This window comes from Nannobrachium achirus (assembly GCF_963921795.1).
Source record: "Nannobrachium achirus genome assembly, chromosome: 1".
In the NCBI taxonomy this organism is placed as follows: domain Eukaryota; kingdom Metazoa; phylum Chordata; class Actinopteri; order Myctophiformes; family Myctophidae; genus Nannobrachium; species Nannobrachium achirus.
The window spans coordinates 63,280,670-63,303,674 of NC_137810.1; the positions used below are offsets into that span (position 1 = coordinate 63,280,670).

At 42.5% G+C, this 23,005-nt stretch overlaps 1 protein-coding gene across 1 annotated transcript; it reads right to left on the reverse strand.

Moving 5' to 3' along the window:
- Positions 1-279: 279 nt before the first annotated feature.
- Positions 280-10,929, reverse strand: LOC308289305 (protein NLRC3-like; the record flags this gene model as incomplete). The annotated part of the gene is made up of 5 exons (XM_080730953.1): positions 280-284; positions 2,675-2,829; positions 5,130-5,950; positions 6,035-6,956; positions 10,829-10,929. The coding sequence occupies 5 exons, from the start codon at positions 10,927-10,929 to the stop codon at positions 280-282; spliced, it is 2,004 nt and encodes a 667-aa protein (XP_080587079.1).
- Positions 10,930-23,005: the final 12,076 nt, after the last annotated feature.

A 23,005-nucleotide genomic window follows, 5' to 3' on the forward strand; every position in this document is an offset into this window, starting at 1 on the left:
CTCGCCGCCCCAAAACGTCGCTGCGCGGCTGAAAAAGCCGCCCGCCTCCCGCTGAAAATGAATTGCTAGGAGGCGGTGACCGCGGCTAGTCTCCACTACCTGATACTATTATTAGTGTGGTTGCCCAACAGACTGCAACACACTATAGTTCTAGTGCTACTTTATTATTTATTTATTAATGTATTTATTTATAGATAAACAATCCAGACTATAAATAGGAAATTTTCTAGACTACTATGAATGCTGTGGGACATGGCCAGGTATAAATACTGCCCTTGATTAGCCTGATAGGAGAAGATAAGGGAGGGGGAGGAGTTGTTATCAATGGGAGGAGTAGAAGTCAGACAGATTGGAGGCGATTACGAGGGAGAGGAGATAGTCTCTGGTGTGGTCTTTCCTCCTGAACTTATGTTGTACCAACAGCATTAAACCTTTAGTCATTCTGCATAGAGTAAGATTATTGAGTTCAATGGGGCAGAGGTGCTAGCTTGAGGATAAGCTTCACATGCAAGCTTCTAGTGCTCCATCACATTGTTGACCCATATTTGACAATGCCTGTGGTGACATTGTTGTGACATCACATTGTTGTGACATCACATACCATGATGACCTGTTAGGGGAACCACAGAATTCCTTTTATGCCCATATATGGAGATCCCTGATGTCATCAATAGTAAGCCCATATCTGGGAATGCATCTATGTCAGATGTTGGTCATATCCATATTTGGGGAAATATTTTGTCTCCATTTTGACCAACTTAAAAACAACCAAAGACAATTCGAATCACATTAGCAAATCAATTCCGTCCTGTGTGAATTCCGTCTGGAGCGACATCGCCCTTAGGGCGTCTTACTGGTAAAAAAAATAAAACTAAAATAATACAAATAATAGTGGTAAATTATTCTGACCTTAGTGTCTGCAGTCTACGATGTGGACTCTTTAGTCCAGCAGAGATCAGCTCCATGGATGAATCGTCCAGTTTGGTCCCACGGAGGTCCAGTTCTGTTAGATGTGAATGATTAGAGCTGAGAGCTGAAGCCAAAACTTCCCAGTCAGTCCTTTTGAGGTCACATCCATTGAGTCTGTAAAGATTAAATGTAAAATCAAATCGATTAGACCACATTCACTGTCAATGAAGTCAACTAAGAGATCTTCTATCTAGTCTAGTCACAAATGGTGTAAGGTAGAGCGTCACCATATGGCCTATGACCCTATTCTGGGCTGAACATTTAGCCAAATAAGCAGATCTACAAGCTCACAATATGTTGCACAATGAGAGCTACATGAACATCATAAACAACAACATACTGTACTGTATGTTGAAAGTTATAACATTAATATAGACTGTGAACCGTTCATGCTCCCCAGAGGTTGACCCCAACTGATTAGTGTTCAAATGGTCTTTCTTCTAGCTTTATGCCAAAATGTTCACTTGCACACATGATGTGTGAAAATCTAATGTGATTGTCATGAAACTGATGGAGCACATTGATGCTCCCTGATGAATTAACCCTACTGATGAAGTGACCCCACAACCTTTCATATAGCACATTCTTTTGTTGGAAAGTAGAGGGGTAGATCTTCCTTTAGAGCTATTGTCCCTTTATTCATAGCACACAATATTCTATTGGTCCTGAAAGATCAGTGTAAATTCTCAAAAAGGCTGACAGTTTTTGCACACAGTCAGAAAATAACCCTGGCAGTGAAGGAGTTAGTCTGTGCAACAACTGTAAACATACTTTCTTATTGTTTAGATTAGAACAGTGTTTCCAAAACAGTTCAGGCTGTGACCCAAAAGAGACGTTTGCCCGGGACCCAAACTAGTGAAACCCCAAACTAGTGAAAACAGCAGATCTACAAGCTCACAATGTGTTGCTTCGCACATCGTTGTGAGCTTGTAGATTGGCTATAATCACTACTTAAACATTTGTTTTATAATTTATAGAATTTCTCAGATTTTTTTTATATTACATTCTTTTTTTTCTTCATGAAAATATTAGCTTTTTTGGGAATGATTTTTGAAAATGTTTTGAATTAATAATAATAATTAAAAACAAAATGTAGGAAAAAATTAAGGGACCCATAAAAATGTGTCGGTGACCCACAAATGGGTCACAACCCAATGTTTTTAGAACCTAGCTACTAGGGTACTGTAGAAAGTTTTTTGTGTTGTATTATAAAGCGTTCTGAATGCTGAACTTCCCGACTTGACAAATGCTGGTCAACAATAGACTAATTATTATAGGGCTAGTTTGTAGTTCCACAGACTGGTAAACAAAGGGATGAAAAAAAGTTATGTAAAATATGAAATTAATATGCATGTATATGTATTTTATGTATAGGTACTGTAGGATTGTACGTGGGTTACGGATGTGTTTGTGGGGTGGGATGTGTGAGTGAGGGGGTGGGCTGCAAGGTAGTACAATGTGAATTGTGAATATAAATATGAATATCTCATTCTTTTTAAAGAAAATATGTATATTGTGTTGAATCTGGAAAAGAGGATTGCATCCTACGCCAGAACATTTTCAATAAACTTCAATAAACGTATTCACACTCAATAATTCTCAAATAAAGTCTCGCCACATTATTATAATCTCATAATAAATGATAAAACTAAACTAATACACATAATGGTGGTAAATTATTCTGGCCTTAGGGTTTGCAGTCTACAGTGTGGACTCTTTAGTCCAGCAGAGATCAGCTCCATGGATAAATGGTCCAGGTTGGTCCCACTGAGGTCCAGTTCTGTTAGATGTGAAGGATTAGAGCTGAGAGCTGAAGCCACAACTTCCCAGTCTGTCTTTTTGAGGTCACAGCCAGCAAGTCTGTAAAGATACAATGTTAAATCAAACCGATTAGACCAAATTCACTGTCAATGAAGTCAACTAACAAAGGTGTGATGAGGTGTGATGGACAGACAGACAGACATGAGCTGGAGGTTTTCATACTAAGTAGCGACCTACAGTCGCAATAAAGACTGTGTTGATTGCTTTTATTCTCCCCACACGACTGCTTTTACTGACTTTAGCCAAAATGTTCACTTGCACACATGATGTGTGAAAATCTGTGAGGATTGTCATGAAACTTATGGAGCACATTGATGCTCCCTGGAGAATTAACACTACTGATGAAGTGACCCCATAACCTTTCATATAGCGCCACCCTTTGGTCAAAAAGCACTATACATTAATTTGTTCTAAATTTTACATTTTGTTCTTTATTATGCAGATAATTAAAGCTGTTGCTGTTAGTTACAATACAGTGAATATTTCAGTGAATATATACAATATAAAACCTAGCACTAAAACATAACATTTATTTGTTTAATAATATAAACCAGTAAGACGCCACCCTGTAGACAATATGCCTTCCGGTGTGTTCCAAGATTTCTAGCGGAATTCTGCGTTTAACGGACGTTACGTCATGCGGTGCGGGTCTGTTTACATTCCCCAGCGAATAGGTGTAACATTGCTTGAATCAATGTTTTTGTTTGTATATTGTTTATCGCGAGCGCAACCGACGGAGCAGGAGATGTAGACCAGAGTTAATTTCGTGCAGGGAATACGTTTGCAGGAACACGGCACCGTGAAAAAAATACAGCTTCCGGTGAAATTCCTACGGCGGAAGTTGAACGCTTTCTGCCTTCTATTGTCACCAGGCTTTTCTCTTCGGAGATGAGTAAGCCTGGCTACGCGAGGCTAGTAAGACGCCCTAATGAGAAGCGACCTCGCCCTAAAGAGGTCGCACACATGGCACGTGCACATTAGCATCAGTGCACTGGCGCCTAATCAATGGAGCAAAGGGAGCAACGTCTCCCCCAGATCTGCCGCAGGAATATTGCGTGCCGATCAAACAACGTGAAGCGCTTTTGCGTACTGCTGCCGGTAACTTTATTTAATTATTTATTTAGCGTCAGACCCTAGCTCTGGCGTCACTTACTGCACGTTAACACGTACGTCCTTTAAGTAGACCTAAATATAAAAGTAGTGTGTTGACTAATCATTACAAGTGTATCTTATTTCTCTTATTTTGAAATCCGATTTTAGAGGAAGTCAGTCTTAACCCAGCTGCCATGACACTTTGTTATGCTGTTAGAAACTCCAGTGTAACTAAGGAAACACGGACCCACATGGATTAAAAACAATATATTAGCCACAGTTCATATTTACGATAGGATATTTAAACCATGCTGTGACTTAAACAAGAACACACTTTGGAAATACGGCACGTTAACCTCTCGGAATCTCCGCAGCAGCATACAGTGAGTCAGTAGTAGATCATCTCATCTGCCTGTCTATCTCATGCTGGTTTATGTCGCATCACAAGGCTTTCACATAACGTTGTGGGAGTAGAGCTTGTAGCTCCAATAAAACGCTTGCTGTGCAGTTATCAGGTGCTAACGACGAGATCGGCCATCGCCGGCGTCTTTTCTCTTTACTAGGCTATTATTAATATTGTCTTGCACTTGCATGAGTGACTACGAGATGTGCAGCATATGCATATCTTGATACAATCTGCTGTCATAGTTCTCCATCTATTAAAAATGGCACTGTTGAATAGGATAACTATTTAATGTGCAGCTCTGAAAGGCTTGCATTGTAGACCTATTTATTTGGTCATGTCAGAGCCCTGGTCATGTGCTCCCCCTAGTGGGGACAGAGTTAGGCGCCGGTGCATCAGTGACAGCAGACTGCTGGGCGAGCGCTGGCGCTTTGGCATGGGATCAACTTTGACCAAAACAATGCACAGACCTTGTTGGTTGTTTAAGTTGGACAAAATGTGGCAATATACAATATAAAACCTAGCACTAAAACATAACATCTATTTGTTTTTATTTTTCCATAGCGGTCTAGGTTATAATCCTGATTTATAATTGTTTGCAAGGCAGCAATGAGCACCTCATAATTGTGAGCTTGTACATCAGCTACCTGACATAATGTTACTTATTTTGCTTAGTTGTTTTTTTAGCCACTGACTGAGAACCTCCTGGAACTGGACCCCTTGGGGACCCCGGACCACACTTTAAGAACCAATGTTTTATGTTAACCATCATTTCTAGTTATAAAGTGGTGGTGTGAAGGTAGACAATATTCTAGTAAGTAATTCTATTCACATGAATACTAACCGAGCCTTTCTGCTGTTCCTCACAGCTGGGATCAGTCTCCGTCGCCCCGTCTCTGATGTGTTGTATGTGTCCAGGTTGAACTCATCTTGAACCTCCTCTGACATCTGCAGCATGAAGGCCAAAGCTGAACACTGGGATGGAGACAGTTCTTTCTTTGATCTGGGTCCTGACTTCAGGTACTGTTGGATCTCCTGAAATACTGAGTGGTCGTTCATCTCCATCAAACAGTGGAAGATGTTGATCATTCTCTCAGGAGAGTGATCTTCAGTGGCCATCTTCTTCAGGTTGTTGATGACTCTATTGATGCTCTCTGGACTGTTTTCTGTCTGACCCAACAGGCCTCCTAATAGACTCTGGTTGGACTCCAGTAAGAGGCCATGAATGAAGCGGACAAAGAGGTCCAGGTGGCCATTTGTACTCTTCTGGGACTTTTCCATGACTCTCTTCAGGAAGTCAACCAAGGAACTGACATTCCTGCCTCCCAGGAACGTCTTCAATACCTTCTTGTTCTTCTGTGTGAAACAGTGGAACAGGTAGACTGCAGCCAGAAACTCCTGGATGCTAAGATGAACAAAGCTGTAGACTGTTCTCTGGAAGCGCACACTCTCTCTCTTGAAGATCTCTGTGCACAGTCCTGAGTAGAGCGAGGCTTCTTTTGCATCAAGGCCACATTCTTCCAGGTCTTCTTGGTAGAACATGATGCTACCTTTATTCAGATGTTCAAACGCCAGCCTGCCCAGCTTCAGAAGAACCTCCCTGTCCTTCTCCATGAGCTGCTGTTGATTCACATCATGACTCTCATCATACTTCTTCCTCTTTGTCTGGACCGACCGGAAGTGGTTGCACATCTTTGTCATGGTCTTGGGCATCTTCTTTGCTTTCTTTTTCTTGTCTTCATTCTTTACCTTGTGTGGCTCATCATACTTCAGATTCTTCCTCTTTGTCTGGACCGACAGGAAGTGGCTGTACATTGAAGTCTGGGTCATGGGCAGCTGTTCTGTCTCGTCTGACTTCAACATGTCCTCCAGAACGGTAGCAGTGATCGAACAGAAGACTGGGATGTGACACATGATGTGGAGGCTCTTTGATGTCTTTATGTGTGAGATGATTTTGTTGACCAGGTTCTCATCACTGAATCTCTTCCTGAAGAACTCCTCCTTCTGGGGGTCTGTAAATCCTCGCACTTCTGTCACTAAGTCAAAAAATTCCGGAGGGATCTGATTGGCTGCTGCAGGTCTGGTAGTTATCCAGAGGAGGGCTGAGGGGAGCAGATTCCCCTTGATGAGGTTCGTCAACAGCAAGTCCACTGATGATGTCGCTGTGACATCAGAAACAATGGCATTTTTGTGGAAGACCTCAGAACCAATGCGAATCTTCTCGAATTTTAGCTGAATCATGCTTTCATCCAGACCATCAAAGATGAAGCCAACTTTCCAGACTGCGAGCTGCTCTGCTGTGACCTTCTTCAATTCTGGGTGGAAACGATGGATCAGTGAGAGAAGACTGTGCTGCTCATTTCTGACCAAGTTCAGCTCCCGGAATGAGAAGGGAACCAGGAGAATGAAATCTTGATTTTCCAAACCCTTTGCCCAGTCCAGAGTGAACTTACGCACAGAGAATGTTTTTCCAATGCCAGCGATGCCCTTGGTCAGAACTCTTCTGATGGGTTTCTCTCTGCCAAGGAGGAGTGGCTTAAAGATGTCACAGGATTTTATTGGTTCATCATGGAGTGACTTCTTGGAAGCTGTCTGTAGCTGCCAGACCTCATGTTGGTTATCAACCCCTTCACTCTCTCCCACTGAGATGTAGAGCTCTGTGTAGATGCTGCTGAGGGAGGGCACTTCAGTGACGTATGTCACACGATCAAGGCGGTTCAAACCGACCTTATAATCCTTTAAATCCTCCTGCGGACTCACACCTGCTATGAGAAGAGAATGAAGACATGTTAAACATTCAGCTTCATTCATAACTTTACAATCTTACACCTGTGTATGAACATTATAAATGAAATACCCCCAGACTGTCTTCTGTCATTTATGCACATCAGTAAAAATGATAATTAGGCTATTGCAAACTGTGTCCAGTCTTACTTTGTCCACTTGTGGTTTGACGGGACGTCTTCAGTCCAGGTGTGATCAGAACACAAGCCCTCTCTCTGTGGACGAGAAGGATATATGACTATATTATATATTTAAGTTTTACCCCTTATCAAAAATCTGGGGGGAGGTTCCGTTCAATTAATTCCCTATGGAAGTCATGTGTTTTGATATGGGAAGCTTCCCTTAAGGCTAGATTTAATGGAGGAGGTTTTCATAAGGTTTTCATAAGGTAAGTTTTAGGCGAGCAGCCAGGTGCAGCCAAGCTGCTGAGAGAAGCCTTGATGAGACAAAGGGACGGCATTCAAGTGTCAATTAATAGAACAGAAGGGGTGTGCTGTGATGCCACAGGGCGGGGTCTCTCTTGTAGTCAGAGCCCCGCATGATTTTTTTTGTCACGGCTTTCTGTCAAGCCCCACCCTGGCAGCGTGTGATTGGCCTGCTGCAGTCCAAGGCACTACAGTCCCTTTGAGCCGCATTGTCGCTATGTGTACATGTTATAAACAAAACTCCCATGGGGTAGAGCAAGAAAGAGTGGCACGACCAGGATGCGAACCCCGGTCCCATGGGTTGGAATACTAGAGACAAATCCACCAAGCCACCGAGGCAGGTGCTGGGAATGGCATTCTGTCAGTATTAGTAGTGGAGGAAAAGCTTTGCGTAGGGGAGGGGCCTCACGAGGCTGCCATTCAAATGACGCCTGGCCAATCACAGCACGTCTTTTCCGGGACTTGCACGCATACCGTTACATTTAGATATCACGCCAGAGCCCCTGGTCTGCAGTAACAGCGCCCACTTCCCGCAAAGCATTGTGGGAAATGGATTCTTATTTGGATAAGGTTTTGATAAGCAGCGCCGGCACCCCCTATAGGCAGACTACGCAGTCTGCGTAGGGCCCCCGACCAAAAAGGCCCCCACCGCCCCCCTCCTCTCTGCAGAAAAGAACGCACCAAACTGTCTTTTGACACCAGCGCTACTGCCATCTTAGCCTGAATGACACATCTCTGATTAACCTTGTCCCTGATTGGCTGTCACGGCTCTTTGCCATTGTCCCATTGGCCACAAAGAAAAAGGAGACCACATTTCTTGACTCTGGAAATCTTTGGGAGTTTCCGCCCCGCCCCCCTTTCAGAGTCTAGTGTTTGTTTACTTTCGCTTTGACAATGCACGTTTATCTTTCTGGATATGAGAGAAAGAAAAAGCGTCAAACGGAACTGCAGCAACAGCGATCAGGTAAACAGAAACACACATTCAAATTGCACTGTCAGTTGTAACTTGTGTTGTACGACGGAGCCACGTTGCTGCTGCTGTTCTGGCTTCTCCGCCTCTGTGTAAGGCTGGTCATAAAGTAATTAAGTCATAAAAAGCGCAGTTTTCAAAGCGGAGAATCGGTTTATGACCGCAGGGTTCTGCACGTTCTCACTCTCAATAGTATCGCCGTGTCCCATGTAGACTACTAGTGGAAAAAGTACTCACATGTTTGCCAGACCCATGAAATGGGTAGGCCTACATAAGCAAATGTCGGTCTGTCTGTCCTGGTTTTCTATATAAAGGGTATATATGATGATGACATGATGATGACATGCCTACAAAAGGCATGATGTCATAAATGATGATGACAGACAGGGGGTCTGGCACAACCAGGTTGACCTGGTCTAGTTTACTTAGTAAAAGTATCAATACTGCAATGCAGAAATACTCTGTTACAAGTAAAAGTCCAGAGTAAAAGTACAATATTTGCCGCTGAGATGTGGAAATACTCCAGTATAAGTAAAATAACCTGAAAATGAATTGTGCTTAAATACAGTACTTGAGTAAGTGTAGCCTACTTAGTTACTTTACAGCACTGCCCGTGCACTAGACACACAGTAACCATGGTAACCACTCCAATTTAACCCTTTCATTTTAAGCAAAATCTTTTACTGTGTGTAAAAAAAAAATAGCCGATCTACAAGCTCACAGCATGCATTGTCTCTGTCTATGCCTGTGGCCTATATATTAAAGACAAGTCCCTAAATATTATTATATTCATATAACTATATCTATAGGATATATTATATTTTTATTGTGGATTAAATTTTCTTCATTATATCTAGAACAATCGGTGCCGTGGTAGGCAACAAGTCCAATTTTGCTGCATGTATTGTATGTGTAAGTCACTGTTTAACCGAGTTAATAACTTAGAATGACGATTCTGCAATTTGGCCTATTTATATACAAAACCCAGAATTAAACCCATTATAAAATTGATTAAAAAACAATAAGAAATTATATTATTTTTTCGAGGGGCTCTCGCTACGCTCGCGCCCGCAGGAAGGCCCCATAGCAAAATCATGCTTAGGGCCCCCGTGGGCCCAGAATCGGCTCTGTTGATAAGGTTCTGATAAGATACAGATAATTTCATTTCATTTATTTTTGTTTCGCACATGTAGTGTACATTACAGTTATATTATACTCAGAATTTCAATATTTTACAGTACACAACACACCCAATAATGATTAAGGATCGAAAAGGTATATCCCTTAACTATGTGAACAAAGCCTCAGGCCGTCGACACACTGCAAAGTAAGTAGTAACCACAGTTTTAAGATAAATAGTTGAGTAAAAATACAATATTTGGGTCCGAGATGCAGCGGAATAGATAGGCCTAGTAGTGGAAATTGTACATACTCAAGTAAAGTATAAATACCTACAATTAAGTGCAGTCAGTACTCAAGTAAGTAAATGTATTGTACACACAAGTCGTTGCAAAATAAGTAAAGAAATCATAATAGACATTGATGTATTGATTGATTGATTGATTGATTGATTGATTGATTGAAGACTTTATTATAAGTTTGCATAGGAAAAGGTACAGTTTCATGACGGTACAGTTCACTGGTACAAGGTCAACTAAAAGGAAATCTTAGAAAGCACTTGGCTTATTTGCACAGGAAACCATTTAAGTATCTCATATAACATTGAATGACCGATGGATAGAACACAGTACTATGGCAGTAGATATAGTCAGAAAAAAAATAACAGTGCAAAAAATGTATACAGTAGATAATTACAAAGAAGGGTCAGTGGGTGAGTAAAGTTGGGCTAGGTTTATTTTTTACCAGTTACGAACGGCTGCCGCTCATGGTACATATGCTCATGCAGCTTCTAAGGGTCTTCTCCGACAGACAGGCGAGAAGTGAGCACCCCTACCCCCCCCCCCCCCCCACACACACACACACACCTTACACCCTCCCCCACTTTTCCCCTACTCTGTACTGCATTGAATGTTGTTTTTTGTTACTACCTGTATTTGCTATGTCCATGAATTGAATACCAAGTACTTCCGACGTGCCTCGGTCCTCCTCAATCTCAGGAAGCTATGAAGCTAATGAAGCTATGAACTAAATAGTCTATGCTTTGAATCATTTTGCATTCATTATAATATGATTGTTTTTTTTTTTAGACCACTAGGCATACCCGAAGCGTCCCCTATAGTTGAAGCAGTAGGCATACCAGTGGCGTCCCCTACTTGAAGCAGTAGGGTACTTGACAGGGCATCAGGTATCTGACACCTTGGGGGGGAGAATGTGTTGGTATATTGTATAGAAAGATTGACATACTGTGTATGAGAAGGTCCAGGTTCATTCGTGAAGTCTGAAGTCCAGCCCCTCGTCACTGTAGGAGACCCTGGTCTGTCTCTTCTCTCCTCCTCTGTCTCCATGTTGATTTTTATTCAACCTGTTAGGATTAATAAAATAGATCAGAAGAAGTAAATGCACACCCACACACACGCACAATAAGCAGTGAGAACACAACAACATTTAGCTGTTTGAGGTTCTGCTTGTTGTGTGTGGAAGGCCCTGAGAGAAGATCTTGCCACGCTCGGCTCCCCCCTCCCGCGTTGCGCGCCTCCCCGACGCTACTATCATTTTTCGATTCATTCCATTGTAAACAAAACAGAGCTTCTGCAGCTGCTGTAGCTTTGTATGCCAGAAGGCTAAAGAAAGATATTAAAAGGAGTCATTCACTTGCTTATTCTCCATTATGTGAGTATGTTTGGTGGACGTAAGAGTGAGGACTGTAAAAAGGAGAGCGCGACGTGGAATATGGACAGAGAGAGAGAAGAGTACGGACATGTTAGGAATTAAGTTGTGAGTAACTTCCAGGCTCGTGGCGAGGTGTTTTACTGACTGACTGGGTTACAAAGAATGATGAGAAATACAGGCGTTTTCCTGTCTGGCTGGATCCTTTTCTCCAGTCCAAGTGCTATGAACAGGGGGCAACATGGTAGCAAGCCGCTGTGAGCGTGTGCGACTGGCATCACTAAACAATCCCTGAGCCTACAGTTTCTCACTGTGAGTGACAATAGGCGCTTTTCCACTGCAAGCTGGAACCAGAACTTTCAGGAACCAGAACCTATTTTTTTGGTTCTGGTTTTGTTTCCATTGCGAACGGCCCGGTTCCAGACGAGGTTCCTGGAACCTCCTAGAACCTTTTTTCAGCCCTGCTCCTGAGGCAGAACTAAAACTTGAGTTCTGGGAACCTATGGGCGGGGCCAGCAGCGCTGCTGCTCTCGATTGGTCGAGCGGAGGTGACGACACCGTCGCACCGAGGAGAACGGGGAGAAACAAACCTCTGACAACACAACAGCGCCATTTTTAAAAACCTATTCCGACAGATGAGATAAATAAACAGATATTAACACACAGAAACACTATGGACGCGACGCCAGACGATAACCACAACACTACACATTGGACAAATAATGAAATACAGGCTCTGGTTTGCGTATGGGGAGAAGAAAACATACAGAAGGAGCTAGAAGGAGCCGTCCGCAACGAGAAGATTTTTAAACAAATCTCCCGTCGTCTTTCTGAAATGGGTGTTGAGCGCACAAGCAAACAGTGCCGCGAAAAAATAAAGAAAATGAAGCAGGACTACAAGAAAATAAAGGACCATAACAGTAAAAGTGGTGCCAACCGAAAAACCAACAAGTGGTATGATGCGTTGGATGCTATTTTGGGGCCCCGCCCGGTGTATGCAGGCTCCAGCAACGTTGTGGAGTCTGCAACAGCATTGCTACAAGCGATAGCAAACGACGAACCCATCGAAACGCAAAGAGGTAAGCATATCAAGAAGCATATCATATCTGGACAGTAGTTAGTGTAGTTAGTGTTATATTCGTTTTGGAGTGCAGTGCAGTGAATGGGCTGCATTTATATAAACAGCACAGCTGTTTAGATCTATATCTATCTGTATTTTTTCTAAATGAATATAGACAAAAAGGTGATTGTTATTATGCAATTCAAATGTTTGATCCTCACTATACCACTGTTATTGTGTCCATAACATTAAGATAAGACAGCCCATGACTGATATTTAAAGGGAGAAGGGGAAAAAGACACTATGAATAAACCAGTTAAGCCCCATTAAAAATGTGGTGAAAATAGCAGATCTACAGCATCACAATATATCACACTGCAGTGCATTGTGAGTCTGTAGATTAGACATTTTCACTGGCTATTGATATATCATTTTAATATACCTGGCTGCTATACAAAGCAATGCAATGTTTTCTAGATGGAAAGAGAGGTTCTATTAACAATTTACGGTTTGGGTCAGTACAGAGAAAGGTTAAAAATAAAGCCAATGGGACATTATTTCAGCCTGGTAAATGGCAGAATAAAATATACACTTCAAGGATTTAAAATAAATAAATACCCTATGCAAGTGGAACCCTCTTTCCATCATTGCTCTTACACACTAGAATACTTCTGTATTTGATGGACCAGAATTTTCCCTTTATGTTTAATTTGACACCGTTTTCATTTGACAGACGCTCGCTCAAGCACATCTTCTCCTGCAAGTCCATTGTCTGATGGAGAGACAAGCACCAGCAGTTGTGGGGAGACAGGATCCACTACTACAGGATCAACTGCAGCATCAACTAGTACCACACAGAAGCGTAAGATTTAGCCATAGGGCATATGCTGTGCTGTAGGCCTACTTGTATTTAAGCCATACTACTACATGACTATAGATGTTTTCCATATTATACCCTGTATATATATACCTATACTCAGAACCCAGTACTTGTACCCAGTAATTATTATATTATTCAAGTTAAAGTATCTCAAATTTGTACTTCAGTTAAAATACTGAAGTATTCTTAAGTACAAAGAGCAATGATGGAAAGAGGGTTCCACTTGCATAGGGTATTCTTTTCATTTTTTATTCTGCCAGGTACCAGGCTGAAATAATGTCCCATGGGCTTTATTTTTAACCTTTCTTATCACATGTACTGACCCAAACCGTAAATTGTAAATAGAACCCATGTTAGACCCCTCTTTCCATCTAGAAAACATTGCATTGCTTTGTATAGCAGGTATATTAAAATGATATATCAATAGACTGTGAAAATGGCTAATCTACAAACTCACAATGCTTCACAGTGTGAGACATTGTGAGGCTGTAGATCTGCTATTTTCACCACATTTTTATGGGGCTTAACTGGTTCATTCAGTCTTTTTCCCCTTTTCCCTTGAAATATCAATAAAGGGCTGTTGTCTTATCTTAATGTTATGGACACAATAACAGTGGTATAGTGAGGATCAAACATTTGAATTGCATAATAACAATCTCCTTTTTGTCTTTATTAATTTAGGCAAAAGATCTCGTGATGTGGAATTCCTTGAGGCAATGAAATCGATGGAGAAGGAGAAGCTGGACCATGAAAAAGAGTTGCAGAGAGAGCAGTTGGAGATGATGGAGAAGGCCAGGTTGGAAGATGCTGCTGCACGTGCGGAGGCGATGGAACGGTCCAGGCTGGAAGAGGCTGCTCTCAGAGAACAAGAAATGGAAATACGACGGCAAGAAGCTAGAGAGAATGCTTTATTCCAACAAGGCTTCCTTTCAGTCCTTGGGCGGCTGGTCGATGCCATGAGCAAGAAGTAAAGCAAAGCTTTGCTACTAAAGCCTCGATCAGAGTCTTTTGAGTCATAAAACTACAACGTCAACGCTCAAAAAGACTACTCATAACTTGTAGCTTGTAGATCTGCTATTTTTGGCTAAAGTTCTCAGGATATGGACACTATAGGGTTCAAGTGGTTAATATAAAAAAGGAGAAAAAAAGCTTCTATCACACAAAGATTTGGAGGCCCCCCTGCAGTAACTCTGAGGACCCCCTAGGGGTCCCGGATCCCCTGTTGAAGACCCCTGGTCTATAGAGTGTACAGTTACTTCCGCCAGCAGAGTGCACAAGTAGGGTGATGATAGCTGTCTGACGTAGGTGGGTATGTAGCTGACATTATACCTTCACCTTCTCGGTGATGTCACCACCAGCTATCATCACCCTACTTGCGGGCTCTGCTGCCGCGAATTACCAACCATATTTGGCATAGGCGGCAGTTGAGCCAAACGTTTGGAGAGGCTATAAAAAAGTTTCTTCACATAATGTCGCAACAATGAGTTATTTAGCATAATTTGACCAATTTATATACAGTTCCTGGATGAAATTTGAAACGACTGATCATGAAATATGAACTAATAATGGGGACTGCCCCATAGGTCGAACTCCCGTTGGGTCGAACAGCGTCGGCAGGTTAGATAATCACCCGTGAGCGTCAACAGGTTAGATAATCACCAGTGAGCGTCGACAGGTTAGATAATCACCCGCGTTGTGGTTACTGAGGATAGGTTTAGGGTTAGGGTTAGAGTTAGGCATAGTTTTACTGAGGTTAGGATTAGGGTTTGGGTTAGAGTTTGGTGGTCGATCCAAAGGGTGTTCGACCTAATGACATGTTACCATAATAACAAGTAATAGTATTAGAAAGGATAAAGATGTCATAATAACAACAAGGTTTCTGTTTCAAAATCAAAAGGGAGGACATTTATTAAGACCAGACTACGTGTAGGTTATGAAATAATATTGCTGTGCAATTTAGCCTTGTCCTATAGCAAAGTTTCCTGTGAGTTTCCAAAATAGACAATCTGCAAGCTCACAACGTGTCGCGCGTCGTGAGCTAGTAGATTAGCCACTTTTGGCATGCAACACGTCGTACTTTGAAGTATAAGTCAGGCTTTACTTGGGAGATGTGCGTTTGTTGGATGGACGAGGCAATTACACACAGCGCCGCAAAACAGACAAGCCAATGCAAGGGACAGTAGTGGGGAACATTGCGCCACAAGCCACGTCTAATAAAACCATAACAGCACAATTTACCTCAGAGTTTGGGACATTCTCTGTGCCTGCTGCATTAATGCGAGCGCGAGAACACACACACATGCACACGCACACACACACGCGCGCACACACACACACACACACACACACACACACACACACACACAACACACACACACACACACACACACACACACACACACACACACACACACACACACACACACACACACACACACACACACACAGTGCCAGTCAGTGCCACTGTTACACACACCAGACAGGTCAGTGCATGACGCATATTAGGTTATATCAACCATATGACCGACCCAAATCAGAGCCCGACCACCAATTTAGCCTTGCTGAATTAACACCTGATCATCACTATAGGGGGCTGCAGCAACAACATACACACACACACAAAGCAGTCTATATAATGCTGCGCACATATTTTATATATAAATTATAAAATACCCAGATAGCATTTGGGAAGGCTGCATTACCCGCCGCCTATGATATTTGGCTATGTGGTTGTCACCTTGACAGAGCTCAGTCTTGTCTGGGTTCAGCTGGAGGTGATGAGAAGACATTCACTGTTAGATGTCATCCAGACATGTAGTGATGAGCTCTTCAACCTGAGTGACAGAGGGGAGACATTTTAATAACCCTTTGTCAACACATCATACTGAGATTCATTAATTATGTCTTGTCTTTACTTCAGTTGTGTTGAAACTTTAAGAAGAGGAAATGAGACACACGTGCACGCATGCACACACACACACACACACACACACACACACACACACACACACAGAGCTGTGTTTTTATCTCATTGATGAATGCTTTAGCGTGAGTTTACGCAGGACACAAGAGTCTCGCCCGCCTAGCTGTAGTCAGCTGTCAGTCAGCTCCTTTCCTATTCCTCATTCACAGATCTGCTGGTCATTACATCACACCGTCATACTCCAATCAGAGCTCACACTCTGTAAGGGAGGCTTCTTTAAATATGGCTTGCATTCACTATAGCACTGCTTGTCTTGGATCCGAGTCTGATGAGTCTGGCATAGGCTCAAATACTTGTGATTTTATCGAGGGAGGCTCCGAATGCGTACGTGTCCGTGAGACAGGGACGCGAGACCGGAGGCTGCATGGGAGGAACGGTATCAAAGCATGGCCGCCGCCAATTGGTTGTGATATCGCCCTGACAACCAACAACAACCAATAATATGGCTTCCTCAGCCGACCTTCGGGCTATGGGATCCTAACACACAAGTCAGGCTGTGCACACTACAATACTGCATGTCCTTGTATCCTAGGTTATGAAAAAAGTCTAGTTGAGAGCATGAACGGCCCAAGTAATGCTTTACAAAGCTGTAAGAGGAATCTTCTCACAGGCCGGACTACACCAAGGCTTTTCACGCGGGTCTGTGCATATAATTTACTGAGCGGGGAGTAAAAGCATACAGCATGTTTGGAAAGATCCAATGTAAATCAATGATACCGGCTACACCAGCCGCACGGTTAGCGTGAGCCCCTGATACGCATGCTCTAAAAATAGGATTGGTTCTATTTTGCCAGACTGGTAAACTTGTTATGCAAATAGCCATTTGATTAAATTGGCTATATGGCGCGAATGGAGCGTGTTATAGCCTATAACTCTAGGTTCTAGCATGCACTGTTCTGTGCCATTCCTGTGCGTTCATGTGGGAAATATATTGCCTGGACGCCCTGTGGGAAAGTCCGGCCTCGAAAGCACTATACTGCTGCTGACATTTCTGAACCCCATTCAGAAATGAATTCATTAAGCAGCAGATTAAAAAAAACTGTATTACCGTTCGTCAGTAGAGCTGCAGTTTAATTCCATACATTGTATTTATTAGATATATATTACACATTCATATTACATCTGTGTGTTTTTGTAGAGTGCGTGTTGCGCACATGCAAGTGAATGCGCATCCACATAAATTTAGGTATCTCATGTACCCTTTAGGTATAAGAGAATTTCCAATTTCCACTACTTTTACTTCTACTCCACTGCATCTTAGGGCAAATATTTTACTTTTACTACACTCAAATTATTTGACAACTTCAGCAGTTACTGGTTACTTTCTAGATTTTGATCATTATTAGCCTACAAAATGTAGCCATTATAAACCATTACATTTGGCCATCTGAAATATATATAAGCTTACAATTTTGCGCTGCCTCGAGCTTGAAGATCTGCTATTTTTTGGCCCTTTAACGGACGGCACTATAGACAATTTAACCCACATTATGCTATTATGTAAATATTGTTGGTCTGTACAGGTTGCCCGCAGTTGTATACCTATATTCTGCGTTTCCTAGCTGCGTCCCGTCTACGTCCGCGCCTGCATCTCCTTCCGCATCCCATCCACGGATGCTTTCGGAGCTGGCCCCTGCTGATTTTATGTCTGCTGATTAAAATGTGTCAATCAATGTATTGCTATTGTACTGCTATTGTATCCCTTTGAGGATTTTGATTTTGTCTAGCAAGCTGCTTGGACAAAATTCAAGGAACATCTCCGAATGTGAGCCCTTTAACGCTATGTTTAACTGTATTCCATTTGTTGGAATAAATGGTTTGGCAATAAATGTAATTGGATCCTTTTTAACTCCTCATCTCCTCAAAAATATGATTTAGCCTATACTTGGCTGTGCGCTGGTGCTGCGCACTGAAAGCAGCAGATCTGCAGAGTGACATTTTGTGAGCTTGTAGATCTGCTTCCCTCCCCTCCTCTCATCCATACAGACATACAGTCTAAGGTCTAAGTCCGAAATGCGGGACTCGTCCTCTACTCCCTACTGCTTAAGGGATCCAGATAGTCCAGTAGTGTGGACTACAGTAGTGAACTGAACTCATCAGTGCATTTCAGACACTACTCGGGTCGCCCTAGTTGTGTCATAGCTGTTAAAACGCCAACGCTCACAGCACTGGCTTTTGGACCAATAAATAATTAACTCTCCAATGACAAATAACATACCAACATGATGCAGTGTTATTATGAGAAATAGGCCTATAAAATTATGAACAGCTTTTAATTTGATTCATTCGGTATTTAAATATGTGATGTAAATGTTATCAGGCCCTCCCCGTCCAGGGCCCCTCCCCATACACACCCTTGTAACTTCAAACTCCATTTTAACCATAATAGACCTGATAACATTCACATCAAATATCTAAATATTGAATCAAGCTAATTAAAATCTGTTCAAGGTGTTCCCAAAAGCCTGATTAGACGATGAAACGACCAAAACTTTTTTTGAAAGTGAAATATCCTTTAATGAATAAATGGGTCAATACAAATACGGTATGTTAGTGCCACAATTAATTTGTCGCACATGCAGGCATGTATACCTACGCTTGTGATAAAATAGATTATTCTAAATTTCAATAAAATGTAATAATAATAAAATCACAACGGCATGATATATGTATAGGCTACATGTCATGCCCCGAGACACACTCGAGGCTGTGGAAGGTTGGGAAGAAAGAGCGGAAAAACAAAAGCCACCAGCGTATATTCTTGCATATTTCTCTTCAAAACCAAACTTTTGAGCTTTTTCATAAACACATAGGCCTATCTACACTAATTATAGACTCATTGTTTACTTATTAAACACATTAAACAAATGTTAACTCACCCTACACGCGTTGTCTCATCATGTTGTTCTGTTTTGTTTGTAAAATAGTCTAAAAACTATGTTACTTCCTGCACCACCTCCTCAACACACACACGCACGCACGCACGCACGCACGCACGCACGCACGCACGCACGCACGCACGCACACACACACACACACACACACACACACACACACACACACACACACACACACACACACACACACATTACTAAGCCACACCCCCACAAGACTGCACCTTAGTACTTTGACTGCACCTCTCTCCTCAGGCAGAGAGAGAGAGAGAGCGAGAGAGAGAGAGAGAGAGAGAGAGAGAGAGAGAGAGAGAGAGAGAGAGAGAGAGAGAGAGAGACACTTACAAACTCAGATGGATTTTAATATGAATACACTGACTGTATTTACTAAAACACAGTGACAAACATGTTGCATTATCATGTTAAATAACTACTGATGAATTTCATCAGTTGAACTTGAAATAATATAAGCCTGAATGTAGTTCGGCAAATAGCCAACATTTAAATATGGCTGAATGGTTAATGCATGTTTTTTTAATAATAACCAGTAACTGTATTAACTCAAGTTTAAGCTATACATGCACAATTGCAATGTCCTGATCACTTTCAGGTGTGTGTGTCTAAGTACATGGCATGCCATGGGTTTATTATATATATATATATATATATATATATATATATATATATATATATATATATATATATATATATATTCGATAATAGGTTTATTAAAACTGAATGTATCCTCTTTGGATCTAGTCAGAAACTCAGCAAAGGAATCCTCGACGGTATCACGATGCCAGAGCTACCTTCGTGTTAGGCCACATTCTCATAATATAATTCGGTTTAGTCTTGCGAACGGGAGGGGTGAAGTTGCTACATTCTTGCATATTTAATTGATACGTTTGCGCTCGCACTGCACTTTGTCATCCGAAACAAACAAGGAATCATCCACGTCTGTCCATGGGACATGTATGTATCCAAGCTGCATAATAATGCCTCCTCCATCTCCCTGTGTTTATTAATTCTTCAAGTTCAACTCACAATGTACCCGCAGGACCGCCGCAAAATTGAGGCGCAGGCGTTAGCCTATTTATCTGCGGTCGTCGGTCGTAAGCGGGCGATCAAAAAATAAAACCAGCGGCGGCCGGAGGGACTCGCAAGATCTACCAGCAATAAACCAGACAGCAAATACATTAGCAAGATATGAATATCTACGAAGAGTAGAGCGTCAACGTCTCTCTCTCTCTCTCGCTCTCTCACCCTCGTCTTGCCCTCCGCTGGTTCCCTCTTTGCGCTCCGCGCATGAAGCGTCTCCATTTGGACACGATTTGGCACAGAGAGCCGCGCGCGCGAGCAAGGGCGAGAGACCACATATCGGCCTATATTATATTAGGCCTATAGCCTATATATGATATACAGCTATACAAGTGACTCCTGTGGCACTTTCCTTTTATCTAACTGTGAGCAACAACTCCTCACAAATAATACACCATGTGCGATCGAGAGAGCGGTGATCAGAAATCAATGAGGGGAGGAGGCGGCCAGAATCGTCAGAAATCTAATGAGAACAGACGGGGGGATTTAACCTTTTATAAATAACTATGGATTTAACCCGCAGATGGCTCTATATAGCCTACCACAATTTTTCATTGCCTGTATTTGAGACGGATGGATTCACACCAACAGGGAAGCGTTTGCGGTAGCGCATCGAAACCACCGTTTTTTTGGGGGATTTGCATTTGTTTCTTTTATTCGAAAAAGAATACGGATGCGTCTTCACACATGCCCAACCGTTGTGTATTTTCCAACAATACGTTATAGGATTCGTTTTAATCGTCATAAAATGTGCCTGTGTGAATGTCGCCTTTAAGCGCCAAACAGCCCAGAACAAACTAATTAGGGTTGTGCTTGGTCTTCCTCCTCAGACCCACCTTACCAATCATCACCACAAAAGCGTGGGGTGGCTCAAAGTAGCTGACAGAGTACAGCATCTTGCAATGGGCCTGGTGTACAAGATACGCTACACCTCCAAGATACTCATGTACCTGACAAACTACTTCCTAAAGGTCAAGGATGTCCACGATCACAACACCAGAGGCAGCTCCACTAATCATGTTCAACGTAGATTTAACACTAAACAAGGCTCTAATTCGTTCTCCTCCTGCAGTATACCACCAAAATGTGGAACGTTAACGCCCTTCCGCAAGCCTTAAAGGTGAGCAAATCCCTAGCCTCCTCCAAAATTGGTATGAAAAGTCACCTTCAGGCGGCTGCTACTCAAGACTTGTAAATAAGCCCCCATGCTTGCACCCCCCCCCCCCTCTACACACACACACACACACACACACACACACACACACACACACACACACACACACACACACACAAAGCAGCCTATATAATGCTGCGCACATATTTTATATATAAATTATAAAATACCCAGATAGCATTTGGGAAGGCATAGCCTTCCCTAGCCTGCATTACCCGCCGCCTATGATATTTGGCTATGTGGTTGTCACCTTGACAGAGCTCAGTCTTGACTGGATTCAGCTGGAGGTGATGAGAAGACATTCACTGAAAGATGTCATCCAGACATGTAGTGATGAGCTCTTCAACCTGAGTGACAGAGGGGAGACATTTTAATAACCCTTTGTCAACACATCATACTGAGATTCATTAATTATGTCTTGTCTTTACTTCAGTTGTGTTGAAACTTTAAGAAGAGGAAATGAGACACACGACACGTGCGCGCACACACACACACACACACACACACACACACACACACACACACACACACACACACACACACACACACACACACACACACACACACACACACACACACACACTCACAGCTGTGTTTTTATCTCATTGATGAATGCTTTAGCGTGAGTTTACGCAGGACACAAGAGTCTCGTCCGCCTAGCTGTAGTCAGCTGTCAGTCAGCTCCTTTCCTATTCCTCATTCACAGATCTGCTGGTCATTACATCACACCGTCATACTCCAATCAGAGCTCACACTCTGTAAGGGAGGCTTCTTTAAATATGGCTTGCATTCACTATAGCACTGCTTGTCTTGGATCCGAGTCTGATGAGTCTGGCATAGGCTAGGATACTTGTGATTTTATCGAGGGAGGCTCCGAATGCGTACGTGTCCGTGAGACAGGGACGCGAGACCGGAGGCTGCATGGGAAGAACGGTATCAAAGCATGGCCGCCGCCAATTGGTTGTGATATCGCCCTGACAACCAACAACAACCAATAATATGGCTTCCTCAGCCGACCTTCGGGCTATGGGATCCTAAAACACAAGTCAGGCTGTGCACACTACAATACTGCATGTCCTTGTATCCTAGGTTATGAAAAAAGTCTAGTTGAGAGCATGAACGGCCCAAGTAATGCTTTACAAAGCTGTAAGAGGAATCTTCTCACAGGCCGGACTACACCAAGGCTTTTCACGCGGGTCTGTGCATAGAATTTACTGAGCGGGGAGTACAAGCATACAGCATGTTTGGAAAGATCCAATGTAAATCAATGATACCGGCTACACCAGCCGCACGGTTAGCGTGAGCCCCTGATACGCATGCTCTAAAAATAGGATTGGTTCTATTTTGCCAGACTGGTAAACTTGTTATGCAAATAGCCATTTGATTAAATTGGCTATATGGCGCGAATGTGTGTTATAGCCTATAACTCTAGGTTCTAGCGTGCACTGTTCTGTGCCATTCCTGCGAGTTCATGTGGGAAATATATTGCCTGGACGCCCTGTGGGAAAGTCCGGCCTCGAAAGCACTATACTGCTGCTGACATTTCTGAACCCCATTCAGAAATGAATTCATTAAGCAGCAGATTAAAAACAGCAGAATAGACTGTATTACCGTTGGTCAGTAGAGCTGCAGTTTAATTCCATACATTGTATTTATTAGATATAT